Genomic DNA, 21967 nt, shown 5'->3' with positions numbered 1-21967 from the left:
AAAGCAACTTCCAGTCCTGCAAAGTCCATCCATGGTAAGTGCCCTCTAGGGCACTCACCTCTTTAGATGGAATGTAAGGGTTTAAGTCTAAGTACCATCTGATAAACAACTATGCAATTAGATATCATCAGATAATCTCACATCTGTTACAAGGTGACATAGCAAGATACATGAGGGATACAATTCAACAAAAGCAATGGTGCAAAAGAAAACTCTCCCTCACCCAAGCTGAGACAGATAAGGCATGACGCCGCTTTCTTGTAGGTAGTAGGTGACCACGCCACTCCCAGGAGACAGGCTAGTTTTGATGTAAGGCATCACGTTCAGGCCAGCATCCACAGCTTTCTTTGCTAACAATCCTGTGAAATGGTAAACACAGATGCAGTGTGGGTGGCTGCCTGCTCTAGGTGCCAGGCACACTTCAGAAAAGAGCCTGATTTTCTTCAGTCTGCATTTCCTGCCACCACCTGACCATGCTCCCTTCCTGTTGGCACTATCTGCTGTTTTTGCTGCCAAACAGAAATCTAAAGGCTCCCTGGCCAACGGTCATTTAGATGTATGCAGTAAACTCAAAACTAGGCAAGGAAATGAAGAAAGAGATTTGCTTACTTTTTTTTTTAAAGAGATAAATCTAAAACCATTTAGGAATATATTACAAAATGAGTTTTTAATTCTTTAGAGGGAAAATGATCTTTCTAATTATGTTTGATTTGGATGAAAATCATAATTGAAGGAGCCCTTTCTGTAACTACATCAACTGTGTGCTGGCTGGCAAGGAACAGTCAGCAGAGAAGTAAAAATCCAATGTTCAGATGTATCTTGAAGTGGAAGATCTGCTGGACTTTGGCAGATACAGAGACTGCTACTGGAACACTGGGTGCTCTGCCTTAGGAAGTATCACAGAAGTAACAAAAACATGAGCAGTGGGGGTGCGGGCATGAGGGGACAAAAAGCCACAGACAAGCTGGTGACTTGTCCACAGAAGAGTGGTTTGTGGCCGGGCGCGGTGGCTCAAGCCTGTAATCCCAGCACTTTGGGAGGCCGAGACGGGCAGATCACGAGGTCAGGAGATCGAGACCATCCTAGCTAACACAGTGAAACCCCGTCTCTACTAAAAAATACAAAAAAACGAGCCGGGCGAGGTGGCGGGTGCCTGTAGTCCCAGCTACTCGGGAGGCTGAGGCAGGAGAATGGCGTGAACCCGGGAGGCGGAGCTTGCAGTGAGCTGAGATCCGGCCACTGCACTCCAGCCTGGGCGACAGAGCAAGACTCCGTCTCAAAAAAAAGAAAAAAAAAAGAGTGGTTTGCTCCAGACCAGACAGGGAAAGCTTAGGTGGCAATATATGGGCTCAGGCAAAGAAGGTTTTCCTAATGCCTGTGTCTGCTTCATAGAAAGGAACTGTTGACACTGTCTGGTCTGTGGACGGATATAAGAGAAGCTTGGGGGATGACTAAAAACTTCGAAACTAAAGAGACCTTATAGTAAGGAAACCGTGTATGTAAATATTAACAACTTAACCAGAATTGTAGAACAGGTCAGCTGCCCCAGGTTTTATCAGCCAGTGCCCTGTGCCTCATTCAGAAACACCTCCCAGCATTCAAGTCAGAACTCAATCCTGCTGCTCAGGGCTTTCACGAAGAACAAAGTCTGTGATAACGCTTTATTTTTCTTCCAAAGTCTGACATGAGAATGTAGGCTTTCTCAGAAATCCAGCTTCCTTTGCTTTCCTATATTTATTTTCTGTGTTAATTCTCAAGACAGACTATTATGCAGTGTGCTTTCTATTTTAGAAACTTTGCTTTGGATACTATTTATTGTGTAGATATTTATAGGCCAATAAATATCGGTATCTGGAAAAGATGAGGTTCAGGGAACTACACCTAGAACTCTGCTAAGGCCCTGGGCCCTGTCTCAGGCTATTTCCACCTACACACGTGTATGATGACCATGAGGATGGAGTCAAATGCACTTACCTGCCCCTAACATCACAGACGGATTACTGGTGTTTGTGCAGCTCGTAATGGCAGCAATGACCACAGAACCATGAGCAAGGGTGAATTCAGTGTTATCATAGGTAAAGGTCTTATGGTCATTATGATGTTCGGGAGCAACTTGGAATCCTTTAAATCCTTGCTAAAAGAAGAAAAAATATGTATTATATAGGAATATGTTTATATAAGATATACATATATCTGGCTAGAGGAAAAAACATACATATCGTCAGTGGTTCTCACTTTAGAAGAAGGAATACTTTGGTAAGTATAATTTTAAAGGCCAATTCTGCAAGTAAACTCTGAAATACTACAGAAAAATTACTCGTTTTAAATCTTTAGGAAAAGCAGTCATGATATCTGAGTCTTACTCTGCACTGAAATTAGTAACAATTACTTCCTTCCCACCTCAAAAATGTAAATGCTAAAACTACAAATTTAAAGTTAGTCTAAATTGAACTCAATGACTTTATTGTACAGTTTAATGGATAGGGACTGATTAAGACTATGGATTCTAACCTTACGGAAATTTAGAAAAAGGTGCTATGTTGACCAGATTCAACTAATCGTGATCAACAGTGCAAACAAAGTACAACGGAATATTTGGCATAATACTGGTGTCTCACAGATAAAATCCATCATACATCTTAATCATTCCTTTGGGAAATGTTCATTGAAAATCTACTGCATATCAGATACTGTGCTAGGTACCTTGTGGGCTCCCAAGGTGATTCAGACACAAATCCTGTTCTCAAAGGTACAGTCTAGTAACAGAAATCATACATGCAAATAAAATACCAACAATGTAAGTTAAAGAATATGGAACGCTATCAAAGTATTTCAGACCAAGCACCATGAAGTGTCCAATAAGGAAAGGTGACTTTCTGCTATGAGATTCTGAGAACCCAGCGCAGAGTAGCTGATATCTGAACAAAGTTTTATGGAGTTCACAGAACAGAATATGATGAGTTGGAGAAGAGACTTTCAGGCAGGGAGGGGCATGCACAAAGGTACAACAGTTAGAAAACCTTGGGTGAGTAAACAGTGTGGTGAGGGCCCTGCGAAAAGCAGACGTGCTCAAAAAGGTGGATTGAGTTGTGTTTATGATGGCTCTTGCTGCTTGGCTCGTGGCTAATGGAGGAAGTCATTAAGGACTTCAGAAGGGAGAATAAACACCCTCAAGCATCAGGCTGTAGGAAGATTCATGTCAAGTGGGATGAAAGCCTGGACACTGAGTCACCGGGGTAGAGTCCAGAGGATTCAACCTCTTCCCACAGGCCCCTACCTTGGCTCCAAGGCAGCTCTCAAAATCCTTTTTCATGTCAGACACAGCAACTTTGTCCTGAGGCCTTTTGGGTCCACTACAGCAAGGCACTACTGTTTTCAAATCTAATTCCACAACCTGTTGACCCCAAAGAAAAGAAATTACAGAATTTATATTATACCCACAAAGAGGAAATTCAAAGCATGCCAGAAAATTTAAAACATCACAACCATAAAAATAAGCAAATAAACTACCACATTCAAAAACAAGGAAGCCAATGTTTCTCTTAATTCTCTCAATTAATCTTAAGCGATTAATTTCACAAGATCATGATGGGCACTTAAGTAGCAGGAGACAGGCAGGCAGCCTTGGCATCTCTCAGAAAGAACAGGGTGGGTCCTGCAGAGGCCCAGTGTCCTCCACTCACCCATCCTTGGAGGCAGCTCATCGCGCTTTGTATGGCTAAGTTAGGTTGAAGGTGGGTTATCTATTGAAATCATACATAAACCATTACACTTCTAAGGTGATTTGGGAGGGATGCAGCCATTAAGTTATCAACGCCAGGAAATGGGCCTTAGTCTAATTGAATATTTCCTTTCCTCAGTGTAATAAGAAACCAAACAAGGGTCGCAGGTCTAGTTTACCTTGTGGTCTAGAAAAATGTGGATTCAGTTTACTGACATGTTTGTACCTTCACTTCTTTCTAGGTCTATAATAATGATGGTTTAGCCTTTAAACAGCTCTTGTTCCACTAGTGAAGTCTTTTTAGTTTTCTTTATATTTCAATAGATTTTTGAGGAACAGGTGGTGTTTGGTTACATGAATAAGTTCTTTAGTGGTGATTTCTGAGATTTTGGTGTATCCATCACCTGAGCAGTATACATCGTACCCCATGTGTAATCTTTTATCCTTCACCTCCCTCCCACCCTTTCCCCTGAGTCCCCAAAGTCCATTGTATCATTTTTATTCCTTTAGCAGTCTTTCAGTGGTCTTCCACATTAAGAGGCATGAATCAGTAGTTCAAATGGGGGGGACACTTAACTTACAATGATTAAGCCAGTAGGAATGTAAGAAATTATATTATTCTGTTATGTTTACAATTTCCTTATCCTTTTGGTTTTTCAACCTTTTAACAGTCCGTTCTTTTCTAATGCCTTGGCAGTGACTAATTTCCTACCAGTGCATTCCCCCAAGAAAAAACACAACTAAAATCGCAGGCTTGCAGAAGAGGAAATACATGCACAGTGGAAGGCACCTGGGTGAAGTCTGGGTCTTGAGAAGGGTCACTGAAATCTCGAAACATTCCTACAGCCTGAAGATATTTTTTAATGTACTGTACTTTTTCTTCATCACGACCTAAAAGGCATTTTAAGGAATAACAAATAACATAGGTTAGTATTTCCTGGTTGAAGTTTATAAACTGATACTTCCATCAGCAATTATGTAAGTACGCAACATACGCTGCACTTACACACACACCAACGGCTCTGTCGATTTTTCGGCTTCCACGCTAATGGTTTAACTCTCCCCCTGATGCTGCTTTTTATTAGGGGCCATTGATGAATGTGCTGTTCCTATCAAAGTGACTGTTTTCTGAAAAAGATTCTGGTTCTATCTACAGATAACCCCCCTCTTTTTGGGTATAGCCTTTAATTAAGAGAATCTTGCGCCTGAGCTAATTGTGAAAGCATGCCTATGCATTTGCCTTCAACTGGCCACAAAGACTCAGCATTCCACATGATTTTACTGTTAAAATTAAAACCCATCCCAACCCCACCCGAAACCATTGGCTACTGAGCACTTTCTGGGCACTGTGCCCTAAACCCTTTAAATGTATTACCTCAATCTCTAATCCTTTATCACAGTCTTATGATACAATTATTATTCCCATTTATAGATGAGGAAATGGTGGCTCAAGAAGACTAAGTAACTTTCTCATGTAACACAGCCAGTAAATGGCAGAACCAAAATCCAAACCTGAGCTTGACCCAGAAGTTCAAAGTCTTAACTCAGGATGCTGCATCACCAGGAATATGACCTTGAGCCCTTTGCTATTTAACTCTTATCAAGATTCCGGTGTAGGAGATAATACTCATGAAGTATGACCAACGGACATGCCGTCCACAGTTTCTCTGATGGTTAGAAACAGAAGGTTTGATCCTTTGGCCTACCACTGATCAGAATTTTTTGTTTGTCTGCTTGTTTTAGCTGAATTGTAAACGTCATTAGCTCTCAGCACAGACCTCATAAAAGACAGCTGTATGAGCTTCACTAATGTATGTGTATCCTGACCTGTTGTTGAGCCCGCTGTTTACTACACCCCATGCCATGCTCTTCATGAAGATGAACAGGAGAAATGTCTCTCAGGGTTTATTGTGAGAAAGGGCTACACTCTTCTGAACCAATATGTTTGTTTCAATTTAATAGATGTTACAAATTTGGCACTGGATCACCAAGAAGTATAATGGCCACCTGCAGCACCACGGGAACTAACCAGTTAACCTTCCCTCTAGATCCATCTCAAAGCTTTTGCCCCTCTATCCAGCAGCACACTATCCCTTCTCTTCTTTAGGTTGATTCCCTCAATTATTTATTCTGTTCTTTTAGTTCTTTATCTTTTTCACTTAAAATCCTTTGGGGGGGAAAAAAGATGTATTAATCAATTTCAATATGCTTATATTTAATAAAAACTTTTTTTAAATAAACTTTTTCATCACAATCTTTGCTATTTCTAGAGGAATTTCCTCAGGCTATGGGAGAAGACTAAGATTTATTTGGAGTCTGTAAGATTCTCATGAAACCCTTCCCGTGGCTATCCCTTCACTTCATCCAGACATCTGCACAAGCACCTCTGGGGTACTTCAGCCACCTCCCCTTTCTTTTTCATTATATCACACTTACACATTTGTTCACTTGTTCACTGTCCTCCCTCGTCACTAGAAAGTAAGCTACCTGATGGCAGGGACTTTATGTTATAATCTTGTTCACTGCCATATCTTTGGGAACTAGACCAGATGTTGATAATTTGCTAAATGAATGACTGAATGAAGAGTTAATGTTTTTAAATTGAGAAACACATTTTATAGCTTTCTCAAAGTTAAAAGTCAAATTTCTAAAAATACAGAGTTAAAGATCTGTCAATGATTTAAAATGCCTTCATATGCAGCCTCTCATTTCTTTTCTTTTCTTTTCTTTTTTTTTTTTTTTTGAGACAGTCTTTCTCTGTTGCCTAGGCTGGAGTGCAGTGGTGCGAGATCAGCTCACCACAACCTCCGCCTCCCGGGAGTTTCACCATGTTGGCCAGGCTGGTCTCGAACTCCTTACCTCAGGTGATCTGCCTGTCTTGGCCTCTGAAAGTGGTGGGATTACAGGAGTGAGCTACCGTGCCTGGCCTCATTTCATTTTTTGGACATCCCTGAGAGGAGTGTTGCAGAGTGCCGTTCCTGTTTGGAGCCAGGCAGTTGTAGGGTTGGCTTCTGACTCTGCTATTTATTAGCCTTGGGTATGAACACTTCTCTGATCCTCAGTTTTCTCTAATGTTAATTAACTAGTCAATCAACCTACCCTACAGATTTGTAAAGAGGTTGACAGCAAATACATACCAGGTACCTGGTACACAGCAAGTACCCAACAGACAGCAGTAACCATTACTAAGATCACTTGTTTAATGTCAAAAAAGCTAGTAGTAGAGGACCAGTATAAATATCCAGGCTTCTGTAATCTCTGAGCTCTTTCTATTGGCCATACCATCTCTATCTCATATTAACTCCTTAAATCCCAAAAACCCATTTTGACTCCATGGAGGAAAAAAAAAAATTGTGTAACTGTAATCCAGTGCCTTCTGTTGGGCAGAGGCAGAAGGCAGTGCTCAGATTCTCAGTGTTTCATTGAACTTTTACAAAGAGCCCTGTGCTTTCAGGGCCCTTCACTTACCTGTTTGTACCAGGTATGTGATACTAACTTCGTCAACTGGGAAAAAGGCAGCAGTTGCTCCGTACTCTGGACACATGTTAGCAATTGTAGCTCGGTCAGCAATGGACAACTGGGCTACTCCTGGCCCGAAGAACTCGACAAATCTGCCCACCACCCCGACCTGGCGGAGGTGCTAAGCAGCAGAAACAACAGAAAAGTTGGAGATCTGATGGCCTACATTCAAAATGCAGAACTACCATCTTGCACTTCTTATAAACTAGTCTTGTCAGTAAACCCAAATAATACATTAGCCCAACACATTTGTGATCACTTTCAAAACTTAAAAAGCAATGCCAACTAAATGCATCATGGTATCCTGGATTGAATTCTGGAGCAGAAAAGGGGACATTACTGAAAAAACTGGTAAAGCCTGTAGTTAAGAGTACCACACCAATGTTAACTTCTTAGTTTTGATAAACGTGCCATGGTTATTTAAGATGTTAACATTATGGGAAGCTGGGAGAAAGATAACAGGAATTCTCTGTACTCTTTATACTAACTCTCCTATAAATCTAAGATGATGTCAAATAGTTCTTATTTATAAAAAGACAGACAAAGTGTGCCCAAAATACAAATGATATTAAGAAAAATATTTCAAAATGAGAAACATTCTCTTTCCCTCTCTAATGAGATCATTGGAATCATCTGGAAGTGTTACATATTAAATTCTTTCAACCTAAATATCTACTTGCACTAGTTAAGAAAATAACTTTTCAAAGGCATAATGAACAAAATTCATGCTACAAGTATAAGTCAAATGTAACCAAAAGATCCCCATATCTTTTCCACACAAGGCACCAGCCGGGAGTGAGGCCACAGTGACTGACTTAGCTCCGCATAAAGCCAGTTTCTAGCCACAACCACATAGATGGGCTCTTTTGGTTATATGGGATTCTGCCAAATTTTGTGAGGAAGTCCTGTAGTATTCCACATCTGAAGAACAGTGCACAGACATCTGTGATAAGCTATGGCATTCAAATAAATCCAATTCCAAATTTCACAAAAATTAAATCAAACGGAAATGTGTTTTGCACTTTAACAATAGTGTGTCCGTGCAAAAGACCCCAGCCTCGAAACTATAAAAGCAGAAAAAATTATGTTGGTGATCATTCAAAACCATTGCTTTTCCAAGCGTCTTCCAAAATGAAATGGCCTTCTTTTTACAAAACAAATAAATCACAGAAAAAGATGATCTCCTTTAACAGCTACAGAAAAAGCCTAATACTTTCCAGCTTGGTGACATGTGTTACAATAATGTAACTTATAATACAGAGAAGAGAATTTAAAAAGTAAAACTCTATTTATGGAACTACCTTGCTATTTGCATAAAAGGAAGAACCATGTGGAAAACATGTAGTGAAAGCATAAACACAAACACGGGAATGATTCTTACAACCTCAGGATAGTGATTATTTCTAGAAATGGGGAATGTGGCTTTAGCCACATTTCTTTCTTATTTAGCCACATTTCTTTCTTTATTACATAAAGAAATATGTAATAAAGAAATATTACATATTTCTTTAAAAACAGAGAGCTTTGAAGCAACTATGACAAAATGGTACCCTCTGTTAAATTTAGGTGGTGGGCATATGAATGCCATCTTAATTTCTGTATCATTGAACTATTTCACAGTTTAAAAATTTTCCTTTAAGAAAAAGATCAATGCAGCAATACTAGAAGAAAATAAACATAATTATCTAAACTTAACAAAGAATACTCCCCTTACCTCATCTCCTTTTAAAATCATCAACCTGGTTTCCTAGCATTGCTAGAGCACTTGGAAACCAAAAAAGATTCCATTATTTATTCCCTCCATTGGAAAGCTATAATTGCGACTTTCCAAGACCACAGAAGAGGTTGCATATTGTTACCTTGGTAATGGTGAGCACGATGTCAGTGGATGTTACCAGAGGGTGGGGCTTCCCCATCAGCCTATAGCCAATCACCTGAGGAAGCACCATACTGATTGGCTGACCCAGCATGACAGCTTCTGCTTCAATACCACCAACACCTGCAATGAACGGCATGACCGGAAAAATGCTTTCATCACTCCTTACTCTATCTCTCAGGTATAAATTGAGTGACATTAACAGGTAATAAACCCAGTTACAATGTTTAATTGGTACAGAGTTATGTTTCTATAAAGAACAGCTGTTTTTTCTCCATTTTCCTTTATAGGCTTCTTAAACAAGTGTTTCTCAAAGCATGGTCCCCCAAACACCTGTATCAAAATCCCCTTGGTGCCACATGCAAAGAAGAGTAAGCTTTGGGAGTCGCTGTTGTTAACATCCCAGGTGATTTTCATGTATGCTAAATGTCCCTAACTCCTTGCTCCTGTTCATTCTTCCAAGTATAATTACTGAGTGCCTGCTAGGTGCAAAGTGATTCTCTTGGCACTGGAAAAACACCAGTGACAAAACTGACAAAAATACCTCTCGGAAACTTGTGGTCATGTAAATTCATGTTACTGAGATGTAATAGAATCAAAGTGAATTAAAGTGCATGCCCCAAAACAGCATATATGGAATAGAAACCTGGAAGAACACTCACCCCAACCAAGAATGCCCAAGCCATCAATCATGGTAGTGTGCGAGTCTGTGCCCACGAGGCTGTCTGGGTAATAATATCCATCCTGATCAAATACCACTCTGGCCAAATATTCCAAATTCACCTGGTGGATGATTCCTGAGCCAGGGGGAATAATCCTCATGTTGTGAAAAGCCTGGGAACCCCACTGGGATTGACACATGGAAAGAACACTATGAACACGTGAAGTACTTCTACTCAGCCCATCTTCTTGGCATCTCTCCCTCGTACCCCACATACAAAGAAAACCAAACGATGGAACCAGACCCTGCCCATACCTTTAAAAATTCAAATCGCTCTCTATTTCTTTCAAATTCCAGGTCTTGATTCTTCTGTAAACTGTCTGCCCTGTCAGAGAGAAAAATTAAATGTATACAATTTGAGGCTTAACATGTTCGTGGTCAAATTTATTGGTGGTGAAGAAACAAAATGGAATTGCATCTCCTTGCTTGCTGAGTGATAGTTTCACTCGTGACTACTTACAGTGTGGAATAGGAGAGGTAACTAGTGAAAGTAAAAAGAGTAATTATTGTTTGATATTGTAGTGATTCCTACAAGGCCTTTAAATATGGTAGGCAGAAAACATGGAACTGAATTCAAGTTAAAACTAATCTAAACATAGTCTGACTCTTAGGAACAGACTCAAGACATTATATGACAACAGCAGCTTGGACATTTAAAGCACTCTTGTTTCTATACTCCTCATTCATGACCTCATTATAACACCTCTCTGACCTGGGCTGTGTTTGGGTTGGCATTTTCATCTCTATGTCGGGAGACGGAAAACTAGCAATGCTGACAGGATCAGTACCTTATAGAATCACAATCTCCTGTGTGTAGGACCACGGTTTATGAGGAAGATGGTGTCACCTGATAACGTCTGTGAACCACAGATTATACACTAAGATTTACTCAAGGTCATTCAGTCCATCAGGACAATATAGGGCACCAAGATGATTTTCTAGGATTTTAAAAATCAAATTGCATTGTTTTGAGTCAAGGTAGAGTAAGTCATAGTCACAAGATCGCAGATTCAGCACACAAAATGTGCTTGTAAAGTATGTATCATAGGATTGAGTGAACACAGGAAAGGCTAGTAAAATTCACAGCTAAGACCAAAGTCAGGCTTCATTAATTAATGAAGTACTGGATAACTACTTTCTAGTACCCAGTAGTTAACACTTATTGACACTACTAGGAGCCAGCAACTATTCTAAATGCTTTATGTTAATTTTCTCATTCAGTCTCCATAATATCCCTTTGAGTCAGGTGCAACTAATAGCCACATTTTTCAAGTGGGGAAACTGAGACACGGAGAGGTTAAGAAACTTGCTCAGGACCACAGAAACTAGTAAATGGTGGAACTGGGATTGAAACCCAGGCTGTCTGACTCCCGAGTTGACACAATCCTTTAATCCCTATACCACATAGCCTTCCTGTCATAGTTACAGAGACTGTGGCAGTAATGGTGGCAGTGGTAGTAACACCACCACAGTAACAGCAAGAGCTAAAAGGCAACATTACGTTATGGGCGCTCAGAGCTTTACTCATGTGAACTCATCATCACAACCCCTCACGTAAATACTACTGTCATCCTCAGTGTCTGGAAGCAGCAGCTGATACTACTGTCTTCCTCAGTGTCTGGAAGCAGCAGCTGAGGCACAGAAAGGTTAAAGTTGTCCGAAGTTAGATGATAACACAGTACTGTTATCTGAGCCGAGGTCTGACTTGCCCTGGGGCTTTCTGCTTTGACCATGATACTCTGCTTCTCACCCACTCTGATCATCCATCCTCCCAGAGCCTGCCATGTGCTACATGCTGAAAATGCAATGGTGCGAAAGCTGCGTGCTCACTGCCCACTGTTGCACTGAGTTTGGTGAGAGGGCAACTGCAAAAGAACGTAATCATCACTGCCTGGTATGGGAAGCAAAGGGTGCCATGGGAGCACTTGGAATGGGCCATGAACTCAGCCAGGGGTGGGGGTTGAGGGGACTGGAATGCTTTCCAGAAGGACATGGTATCAATGTAGTCTGAAGGATGACGGTAAGTCAGCCTGAGCAAGATGGTCAGGCACTCCTTGGGGAAAAAAAGGACTGGAAGCACGTGTTATTTACCTCATAGAAAACACATCTGGAGCCGGGCACAGTGGCTCATGCCTGTAATCCCAGCACTTTGGGAGGCTGAGGTGGGCAGATCACGAGGTAAGGAGTTCAAGACCAGGTTGGCCAACATGGTGAAACTCCGTCTCTACTAAAAATAGAAAAATTAGCCAGGCGTGGTGGCGTGCGTCTGCAATCCCAGTTACTCAGGAGGCTGAGGCAGGAGAATCACTTGAACCCGGGAGGCGGAGGATGCAGTGAGCTGAGATCACGCCACTGCACTCCAGCCTGGGCGAAAGAGCGAGACTCTGTCTCAAAAAAAAAAAAAAAAGAAAAAAGAAAAAGGAAACATAGTTGGCTACCACACTGAATTTTTTTTCTCTTGATATCAGTATTCTCCAAGACAAGTGTTGGTTGCTTTAATAGGATCATTTCCAGAGACTGCCTTACAGGGGTCTACAAACTAGCCCATGGGCCAAATGTGGCCCAATGCCCATATATGCGTGGCCCTCAAATGAAGGATGATTTTTACATTTTTAAAGGCTGGGGTGTTGCGGGGGAAGAATATGTGACAGAGACAGCATGTGGCCAGCAAAGCCTAAAGTATTTGCTATTGCCCCTTTCTAGAAAAAGTCTGCAGATCCCTGCCTGAGTGAATGAGTGTCTGTGAATGTGTGTACATGTTCGAGAAGAGCAAAAGAAAGAGAGAAAGGAGGGACCCCAGGATAGCAGAACAAGGCAGGACACCTGCACTGACACCAGCATCAGCAGACTCTGTGGACCCTCTGGACAAGACACAGCTACTCCTCAAGGCCCTCATCTCGACCTTCTCAATAGAATGCTGAGTGCTGCGTCCCTCCAGTTCCCACCTGTCTCTACATCCAGATCTATGTTTCCAGTGTGTTTTGGGCATGCGCGTCAAGAATACTTCAGGCACCACAAACTCAACGGGTCAAACCCTGATGCTGGGCTTTCTTTCCTAAATCTGTTCCTCTTCCCTGTCTGTCCATATCTAATGAGCTCTTTTCCCACCACTTAGTACCTATAGCTATCAAGGTATTTATTCCAGAAATAGCCTCCCAACTAGCTGCCCTGTGAGGCCATGCAATCTACCTTTGGTATGGTCACCTGAATCATTTCTAAAATATAAATCATCACAAACCAGTTTGAAACTACCAATGGCTTCCCATTTTCTAATAAAGTAAAAATTCCTTGTCTTAAAAACCCAAGTCCTTCAACCTGACCTCAGCCATCCTTTATAAGCTCTCTCCTAGCCTCCAGTCCAAGCTCTCAGCTTCAGCCGCACTGTAGTCAGCATGCTCTTCCCACCCCCACTTTCCTCATGCCTTTGCATGCTCTATTTGTGCTGAGTGGAAGGTCTTTTCCAGCTCTTCTCTCCTTGGTAAATAGGCTTCAGGATCCAGATCAGGTGACACTCCTTGAAAAACCTGCAGACTCTCCAGATCAGGATGATTTGCCCCTTCTCCGTGGTGACTACACTTACCAACTGCATGAAAGCTGTGTGTTCACTAATTTCTCTCCCCTTCTAAACTATAACCTGTTTCTGGAATAAATACTGGCACGTAATAGATCTGCTAAATGGATTTAATTTTTTTTAAAAAAGGAAAGCATCTCTGACATTGATTTCTAGCACTACAGATGAGATCATAACCACATGTGGCCCCTGCCTCTCCTCCCCATCTCTTTTGCTATACTGTGAGCACTTATGGACTGCTAGTCATTGTCCCTGATCTTCCACCCTCCAGCACCTGGAGGATGACAGAGCTTCTCACAGCAGAAGCATGACTGATGACTGATGCGAGAACGTTTACCCCAGAAAATGCTGGGGGTATCAGTTTGATGGAAGTAACATGTTCATAGGACGTGCAGAAGCCAGAAATGCTTAGACTGTTTCATGATACAGTAATTCCAGGTAAAACCCTATTTACTCAGGAAGACAAAACATCTATTATATGGAGCTTGGCTCAATTAGCCTAGTTCTAGTTACTGGAATGAATAAATAGACCTAGCATTCAGAATTTTCTACCACTCAGAACTTTCCTAAATTAGTCTAATCTAGTGAGCTTCTAATAAGGTCTCTAAACATGAATGGCCTCATAGACTAAAGAGGAAATTTCTTAGTTACTTAATTTGAATTCAGAATTGAATGTAGTTCAGTTTCTGAGAATTACATTTAATGGAGCTCCAGAAATTCACAGACAGTATTAACATGGAGATAGTTTTCACATTAATGAAATCTGGTCAGAAACTGTTATGAAATTCTTTTTTTTGAGACTAAGTCTTGGTGTGTCGCCCAGACTGGAGTGCAGTGGCGCAATCTCGGCTCACTGCAAGCTCCGCCTCCCGGGTTCACACCATTCCCTAGCCTCAGCCTCCCAAGTAGCTGGACTACAGGCGCCCGGTACCACGCCGGCTAATTTTTGTATTTTTAGTAGAGACGCGGGGCTTCACCATGTTAGCCAGGATGGTCTCAATCTCCTGACCTCGTGATCCTCTCGCGTCAGCTTCCCAAAGTGCTGGGATTACAGGCGTGAGCCACTGCGCCCGGCCACTGTTATGAAATTCTTGTTGAAGGAACAACAACAAAAAAAAGGTGAGGTAACTTTGTAAAATATCACAATAATGTGTTAAAACTTCAACTTCTAAAGAGGGTGTGAAGCTAATTAGTATTATTCAAACTAGGCAAAGGGCTTATAAACATTTAACTGAGATATTTACCACTCTACCACACTGTGCCCAGTTTTCCTCACTCATTTCTTGAAACAGAGCTGGAAATTAGCCCACAGCACACAGTTTCACAGAGTTGAGACATCACATTTAATTCCTTACAAAAATGAGGAGAGAGATCATGAGGTTAAACTGCAAAAAAAAACTCAAGAAATAAAAACAAAATACCACCAATAAAAAGACTTCTAAAAGAAATTTTTTTTTTTTTTGAGATGGAATCTCACTCTGTCACCAGGCTGGAGTGCAGTGGCACAATCTCGGTTCACTGCAACCTCCACCTCCTGGATTCAAGTGATTCCCCTGCCTCAGCCTCCTGAGTAGCTGGGACTACAGGCACACACCACCATGCCCGGCTAATTTTTTGTATTTTAGTAGAGACATGGTTTTACCATGTTGGACAGGATGGTCTTGATCTCCTGACTTCATGATCTGCCTGCCTCAGCCTCCCAAAGTGCTGAGAATACAGGCGTGAGCCACCATGCCCGGCCAGTATTCGCTCTAATTTTATATATATATGTGGGTTTGCTAGATTTAGTTATCAATCTATGTCAAAGCTCACCCTTGGATTTTGCTGTTTTTGTTTTCAGTATATGATGTAAATGAAAAAGGTCTACAAAAAATTGAAACCACAGTTGATTAGAGTCAAGGTCAAAAAAAAAAAAAATTACAGTGAACTTGGTGATGACCCAAGTTTAAGATGTATTAACAGTAATGAGCTCTTTGAATTTTGAGTCAATAGAGTTTAGACATGAAAACTGTATTACAATTCTGTCTCTACCTGTACTTTCACCTTCTAGGCGAGCGAAATGAAGGTAAACTCATCAACATTAATGAAAGTCTCCAAGAAAGATGAAATTAGGAATGAATTTATGGCTACTTTCATAACTTCTGAAGTGGGTCTTTATCCTATCTCAAACAGGGTAACATTTTACGCATATATTTTAAACTCTTCCATTTGAAACCAAAACATTAAATGAGTTCACGTGATTTAGAAAAAAAGGAAGGTGGGGGAAGACATATTGCCTTAGGAGAGGTTCAGAGTCCAAAGGAAAGGGAAGAGCTGGTGAGTACATGGTCTGTTCCAAGAACCACCAATCAATTTAGGGGACAAAGTAGATTTCTCTTCATCCTGAATTTATCTGGTTTGGATGTTAGCAATATTAACTGGAGAAAGACCATTTTCTAAATTTATTTTGAGGCTGCCTGGAACTCAGTTACATCCCCAGAGAAGCAAATAAAGGTGTTTTTGTTTCCCTTTGAGTGATTTCATATTCTTAAATGACTTAATTATAAAAATAATAGCTTCTTATTAGGAAAATGAAGACAGTTACAATGCCGGAGATAACTGCTTTGCAACTTGGCACCCTTTCCAATCTTTTAATTCCTGCATCATTTTCCATGTAGCTTATGTCACTCTACATATGCACTGTAGCATCTGGCTCATTCAGCTACAATGTGATCACGTTCCAAGTGTTATTAAAGACTTCATAAAACTCTAAAGGTTACCTAATGATTCACTTCAGGGGTATACCATAATTTAATAAGCCATTTTTTGTTGGACATTTAGAATGTTTCTAGGCTTCATTTATAAATAATACTTTAATAAACATTATTGGCCATTAAGTTTTCTCTGAAGTCAGCTATTCAGAGTAGCTAGATGTAGTGGCACATGCCTGTGATCACAGCTACTCAGAAGGCTGAAGTGTGAGGATTGCTTAAGCCCAGGAGGCAAGACTGCACTGAACTGTGATCACGTCACCCTGGTCTAGGGAACAGAGTGAGACCCTGTCTCAAAAAATAGATAAATAAATAAATGATATAAAAGGTATGCTTGGAAGTAGAAATTCCAGGACAAACGATACAGAAATTTCTAAGGTCTTAACATATATTGCTTTAATCCTCATTTCTAATTTATAGTGCTATCAGCAGTGTATAAAACTGTCTCCCTTATAACACCTTCATAATTAATGTTTATTTTCTAATGTCAACTATATCGGTAAGAAAATGACATCTCAAATATTTACTTTTTTATTACTTGTGAGATTGAAAAGCCTTTATTTACTGTTTACTACCATCTGCCTTTCCTTTTATTATGAAATGTCCACTTCCCTTTGCCCATTTATCTTCAGGGACGTATTATTTTCCTAAATGGATTACGGATACTCCATTTATTAAGTATATTAACAGTTTGCCATATTTTTCAAGTTATTTTCTCTTAATTTTGAAGTAACTAAATCTATAGCTGTTTTCCTTTTTTGTTTCATTCGTTGCTTCTAAATTTAGTCTCATCAAGACATCTGATACACATAGATTTCCTTCTAAAACTTTTAAACATTCATAAGAACTGCTCCCTCCACTAATCAGTTTCTAGCCCTGTATATGGAAAAGTTATTTCTTTTCCCACTGATGGTTGTTTTGACAACTTTAGGTAGTCATACTTCTAGGTTAAGATAATAGCCTCTTAAAAATACCTGATTGCCCTCCCTGTATCAAAACCCTTGCTCTGTTATCTTGCAGTTGCTTCCACTGAAGATGGGTGAACTATATTTCCCCATCCCAGCTTTGGGCTCAACCCTGTGATTTGCTTTGATCAGTGGCACCGTGAACAGAAGTGATGCTGTGCTGGTCCTTAGTTACGCCTTAGAGATATTGTGTGTTTCTACTTGCCCACTTGAGTCTCTGTGATCACAAGACAGCAGCTTTCTCCTTTAGCCTGGACCCCAAAAGAAACACACATGGAACAGAGTTGTCCCGGCTGCCCCGCAGATGTATGGTTCAGTGTAAGCTGCCAACCTGACTACTGCAGCGCAAAGCAGAGCTGCCCAACTGTGCTCACCTAGGTCAGCTGACCTCCCAGAAAACTAGAAGACGTGTAAGAAATAAATTCTGATTGTTGCCTGCTGCTGAGATTCTGGGGTTATACAGCAATAGCTGATTTTTTTACACCTATCTCTACATTGAAATCTTCATGGTTTTGGCTGGTATAAATTCTGCCTTTTGGAGAAAAGGACAAATGGTAGAGTTTCTTCTGACTTCAATCCCATCTGTCGATTACCATTTTGATCCAAAGGGCAAAGATGACTAGATTGTTGTTTTTTTTTTCAAGTTTAACTTCATCAGGTACTCTTTGTTTTTTGAGATGGAGTCTCGCTGTGTTGCCCAGGCTGGAGTGCAGTCACGCTATCTCTGCTCACTGCAAGCTCCGCCTCCCGGGTTCATGCCATTCTCCTGCCTCAGCCTCCCAAGTAGCTGGGACTACAGGCGCCCACCACCATACCCGGCTAATTTTTTTGTATTTTCAGTAGAGATGGGGTTTCACCTTGTTCGCCAGGATGGTCTTGATCTGACCGCGCGATCCACCTGCCTTGGCCTCCCAAAGTGATGGGATTACAGGCGTGAGTCACCGTGTCCGGCCATCAGGTACTTTTATAGGCCCTATCAAATCACTAAGTGCTTCTCTTAGATTCTATTTTCTATGCCTTTTTGTATATCTTACAAAAGACTGGGGCTATATAACAATGTTTAACATCCTGATGCCATTTTAACCCAAAGACTCACTCCCAACATGTCCAACTTAAAGCAAAGGCTTTTAGAGAGTGAGATTTAGGGATTAAAGCTCATTAAAATAAACTGAGTCAGGAAAATTGACCATTACTACTTGGCTCCTAATCTCACAAAACTTAGTCATCTCTTCAATGGGCTAGGATTATAAATGGTACATATATTTTGATTAAGAAGTATTCACTTTTAAAGTTTGTTAAGAGGCCAGGCCTAAGTTGCTAGTTCACTACATATTCACATGTTCAGTTCTCTTCTTTGTAAAACATTTTCTTTATTAAGTTTTTTTTTTTTTTTTTAAGACAAGGTCTTGCTCTGTCACCCAACTGGTATGCACGGCCTAACCTCCTGGGCTCAGGTGATCCTCCTGCCTCAGCCTCCTAAGTTTAGCTGGGACCACACAGGCACACACCACCACACATGGCTAATTTTTAAAAAGTTATTTGTAGAGATGTGGTCTTCCTAAGTTGCCCAGGCTGGTATCAAACTCCTAGGCTCAAGCGATCCTCCTGCCTCAGCCTTCCAAAGTGCTGGGATTACAGGCATGAGCCACTGCACGTGGCCAATGAAGACATTTTAATATGCACACCTTTGGATGCCAAGGATGTGGGGATGGATTTAAAAAAACAAAAACCTATCCTCAGAGTTGTTTAGTTTTTCCCCACCTAAAGGTGTTATAGACCATTAGGTGTCTATATTCAAGCTTACTAACATTTTCACTAAATTGAAGAATAATGTCAAGGTCACTCAGTTTAGGATATTAAATGCCTACTTATCTGCTCAGCTCTTGCATTCAGGGAGCTGAGAGTCTATTTACCAAGGCAACTCAAGTGACAATTTCCCTTCAAGGACTATAGGCCCACTCAGGACACTAAATCATCTGGCAAACTGAAGAACAGGGAGCTTCGTAGGCTGGAAAGTAAAGGATTCTTAACAGAATAAGATATAAGCTGGCCTTAAAGGACAGGTAAGATTTGGCAGGAAGAGAGAAGAGGATATCCCAAACAAAAGAAGAAACACAGAGAAAGAAAGGGATAGGCATTATGGAAACCCATGTGGAGAGGCAGAGATTGCCAGATATGCAACAGTTACTTGCGATCAAAAAAGGAATAAGGTTCCAGTGGATGAAAAGCTCAAACATATACTTGCATTGACATATACTTGTGTTGACAAGCTCTCAAGGCAGAACTTCATGTGGGTGTGTTTTCACCCCGACTTCAAGCCAGATTCAAATGCAGGCTGCTCCCACCCAAGAAGTAAAAACAAATTAAAAGATTAAAAAAAAATCCACCCACTCTTCCCCCTAAAACATCTTTACTGCAAAATCCATATGAAGTTTAAGTTTTTCAGAAGATATCTTTTAAAGATTTTCTTCTTTAACTACATATACACATTTTAAAAAGATTCGTATTCAAAGACTTTGCACAAAGCAGAACACTCAGGTATTCGTTTTAATCGCTCACCTTCTGTTGAAATCAACCTGGATGGAATGATCTATTACAAGATCAGCAGGACAGACAGGGTTTATTTTCTCTGGATCTCCTCCTAACTTTTTCACAGCATCACGCATTGCAGCAAAGTCAACCACAGCGGGCACACCCCTAAGAGAAGAAAGAGAATAATGCAGAAAATAAGCCTTAAATGTGTGTAACTGGATTTTTCACCTTTTGCCTCCATTGATAATATTGACAAGGCCTTCCCTCATCAGAGGAGCTAACAATCGGTGAGACTTAGAGAAGTGAAAGTTTCTAAGCATATTTCCTCAGGCAGAAATCACATAGATAGTAAGTACCATGACTGGGTGGTCTCTCTATGTACAATGTTATCACTGTATTAAATGTAATAACAGCTATGGTCTAAATAGAGCAACGATGGGAAAGCTGGCACTTAACAACTCTGGAACTCTTACTGCTATGAGTGCTTCCCATTCACATGGTGGCTAGACAAAGGCCTGGAGAAGACATTCAGATCACACCTTCAACTTCGACCAGATTTCAAGGAATGGATATAATTCAGAAAAGTTGGCTGTGAATCAAATTCATGTTAAATGAATCTTTCTCTCTTTTTTGCTTAAAAGTATAACGCTTTGGTGCTCTTCCTCTAGAAAAATGAAATTGGGTCTCTAGAAGTAATGAAACAACATCACTTAAAAATGGAAATATAGTATCTCAACAAAGATGCTGCAATGGGGAGCAAGGATACCTAAAAATAGCAGGATGAGAACTCAGGCTTACCAGTTATAGTCAAGATTTGTGATGTGAGCTACAACATCTCCCCTTGGCAGACAGCACATCAGTGTTTCAAGTACAAGTGTCTGACACCTGGTTTCCTGGGCAATACAATGCGGGAGAGAAAAGATTCCAAGATGGCTCTATTCCATGCTATTTCTTTCTTTCTTTTTTTTTTTTCTGAGACGGAGTCTCGCTCTGTCGCCCAGGCTGGAGTGCAGTGGCGCGATCTCGGCTCACTGCAAGCTCCGCCTCCTGGGTTCACACCATTCTCCTGCCTCAGCCTCCTGAGTGGCTGGGACTACAGGTGCCCGCCACCACGCCCGGCTAATTTTTTTGTATTTTTAGTAGAGATGGGGTTTCACTGTGTTAGGCAGGATGGTGTCGATCTCCTGACCTTGTGATCCGCCTGCCTCAGCCTCCCAAAGCGCTGGGATTACAGGTGTGAGCTACCACGCCTGGCCCTCCATGCTATTTCTTTGACCTTTCTCTAGAATACGCAGGACTAGGATCTTTAAGAGCAAGGATAATGACCCTTGCCATTAGAAAATGTGGGGTGTCTCAGTTTGTCTGAGACAATCCTGGTTTCCTCTTGCTGCTGGGGGCAATGACCCCCCCCCTTAGCTTTCAAAAGTATCTGGATATGGGTATATGGGTAATAAATTATATAAGTCATTGCACAGTGTTTTCGTTGTTTAAAAGAAAACTTTTTTGAAAGGCTAACGAGCGAGGCAGAGAAGAGGAGAGCGAAGTGACATTGGGCTCACGTAAAGTCCTGCAGGATGACACGAGCAGGCTTAAATGGCACTTCTATGTTCTCATGCTGCATGACATTCCAGTGTAGAATATTTTCAATATCGTGCTTCTTCACCAAAAACTCATCACAATTCCGAATGGCTGCTTCCAGAAGAACTCTGATGGAAAATGGTAAGCGCCCTAAGAGTTAAGGAGAAAGCATGACAAAATAAACAAAACCCGTGAGACAACTTAAGAGCGCTCTTTAAGGCCGATCTCTATATAAAGTTGATACGAGGCATCAGACTATTCTTCCACAAGTAAAGAGGGTAAAGTGACCAACTGTTTAAAATACATGGATATTTAATGGGTTGAAGAGATATTCAGGGCTGGGCATGGTGGCTCATGCCTGTAATCCCAGCACTGTGGGAGGCTGGGGTGGGCAGATCACGGGGTCAAGAGATCAAGACCATCCTGGCCAACATGGTGAAACTCCATCTCTACTGAAAGTACAAAACTTAGCTGGGCATAGTGGCGTGTGCCTGTAGTCCCGGCTACTGGGAAGGCTGAGGCAAGAGAATTGCTTGAACCCAGGAGGCAGAGGTTGCAGTGAGCCGAGATCCACGCCACTGCACTCCAGCCTGGTGACAGAGCGAGACTCTGTTTCAAAAAAAAAAGAGATATTCAGTGGTAGAAGACACCACAGACAAGGCCAAAATAAAACATTATTCTTTGGTATTAAATGGTTGTCTTATCTTGGATTCCAACAACAGAAAGTTTCCCTT

The 21967-nt window shown here is 41.1% G+C and overlaps 1 protein-coding gene across 2 annotated transcripts in view; it reads right to left on the bottom strand.

Annotated features, from left to right (window-relative positions):
• The window catches only part of ACO1 (aconitase 1), a 69391-nt gene that overhangs the window by 24327 nt on the left and 23097 nt on the right, over positions 1-21967 (bottom strand). Inside the window, exons 3-12 of one of the 2 annotated variants that reach the window (XM_033237534.1) lie at positions 21215-21383; positions 19683-19820; positions 10093-10162; positions 9779-9962; positions 9100-9239; positions 7190-7361; positions 4512-4612; positions 3278-3394; positions 1975-2134; positions 224-359 (exon numbers count right to left, since the gene is read on the bottom strand). In XM_033237534.1, coding sequence (XP_033093425.1) covers positions 224-359; positions 1975-2134; positions 3278-3394; positions 4512-4612; positions 7190-7361; positions 9100-9239; positions 9779-9962; positions 10093-10162; positions 19683-19820; positions 21215-21383 — 1387 coding nt within the window. Of the gene's footprint in view, positions 1-223; positions 360-1974; positions 2135-3277; positions 3395-4511; positions 4613-7189; positions 7362-9099; positions 9240-9778; positions 9963-10092; positions 10163-19682; positions 19821-20453; positions 20528-21214; positions 21384-21967 lie in introns of those variants that run through there. The other variant, XM_033237536.1, reaches the window with a different exon arrangement.

Source organism: Trachypithecus francoisi, unplaced genomic scaffold, assembly GCF_009764315.1.
Source record: "Trachypithecus francoisi isolate TF-2019V2 unplaced genomic scaffold, Tfra_2.0 Lachesis_group16, whole genome shotgun sequence".
In the NCBI taxonomy this organism is placed as follows: Eukaryota; Metazoa; Chordata; class Mammalia; order Primates; family Cercopithecidae; genus Trachypithecus; species Trachypithecus francoisi.
The sequence above is the reverse complement of the archived record's forward strand: the minus strand, read 5'-3'. Positions and strand labels throughout refer to the sequence as shown.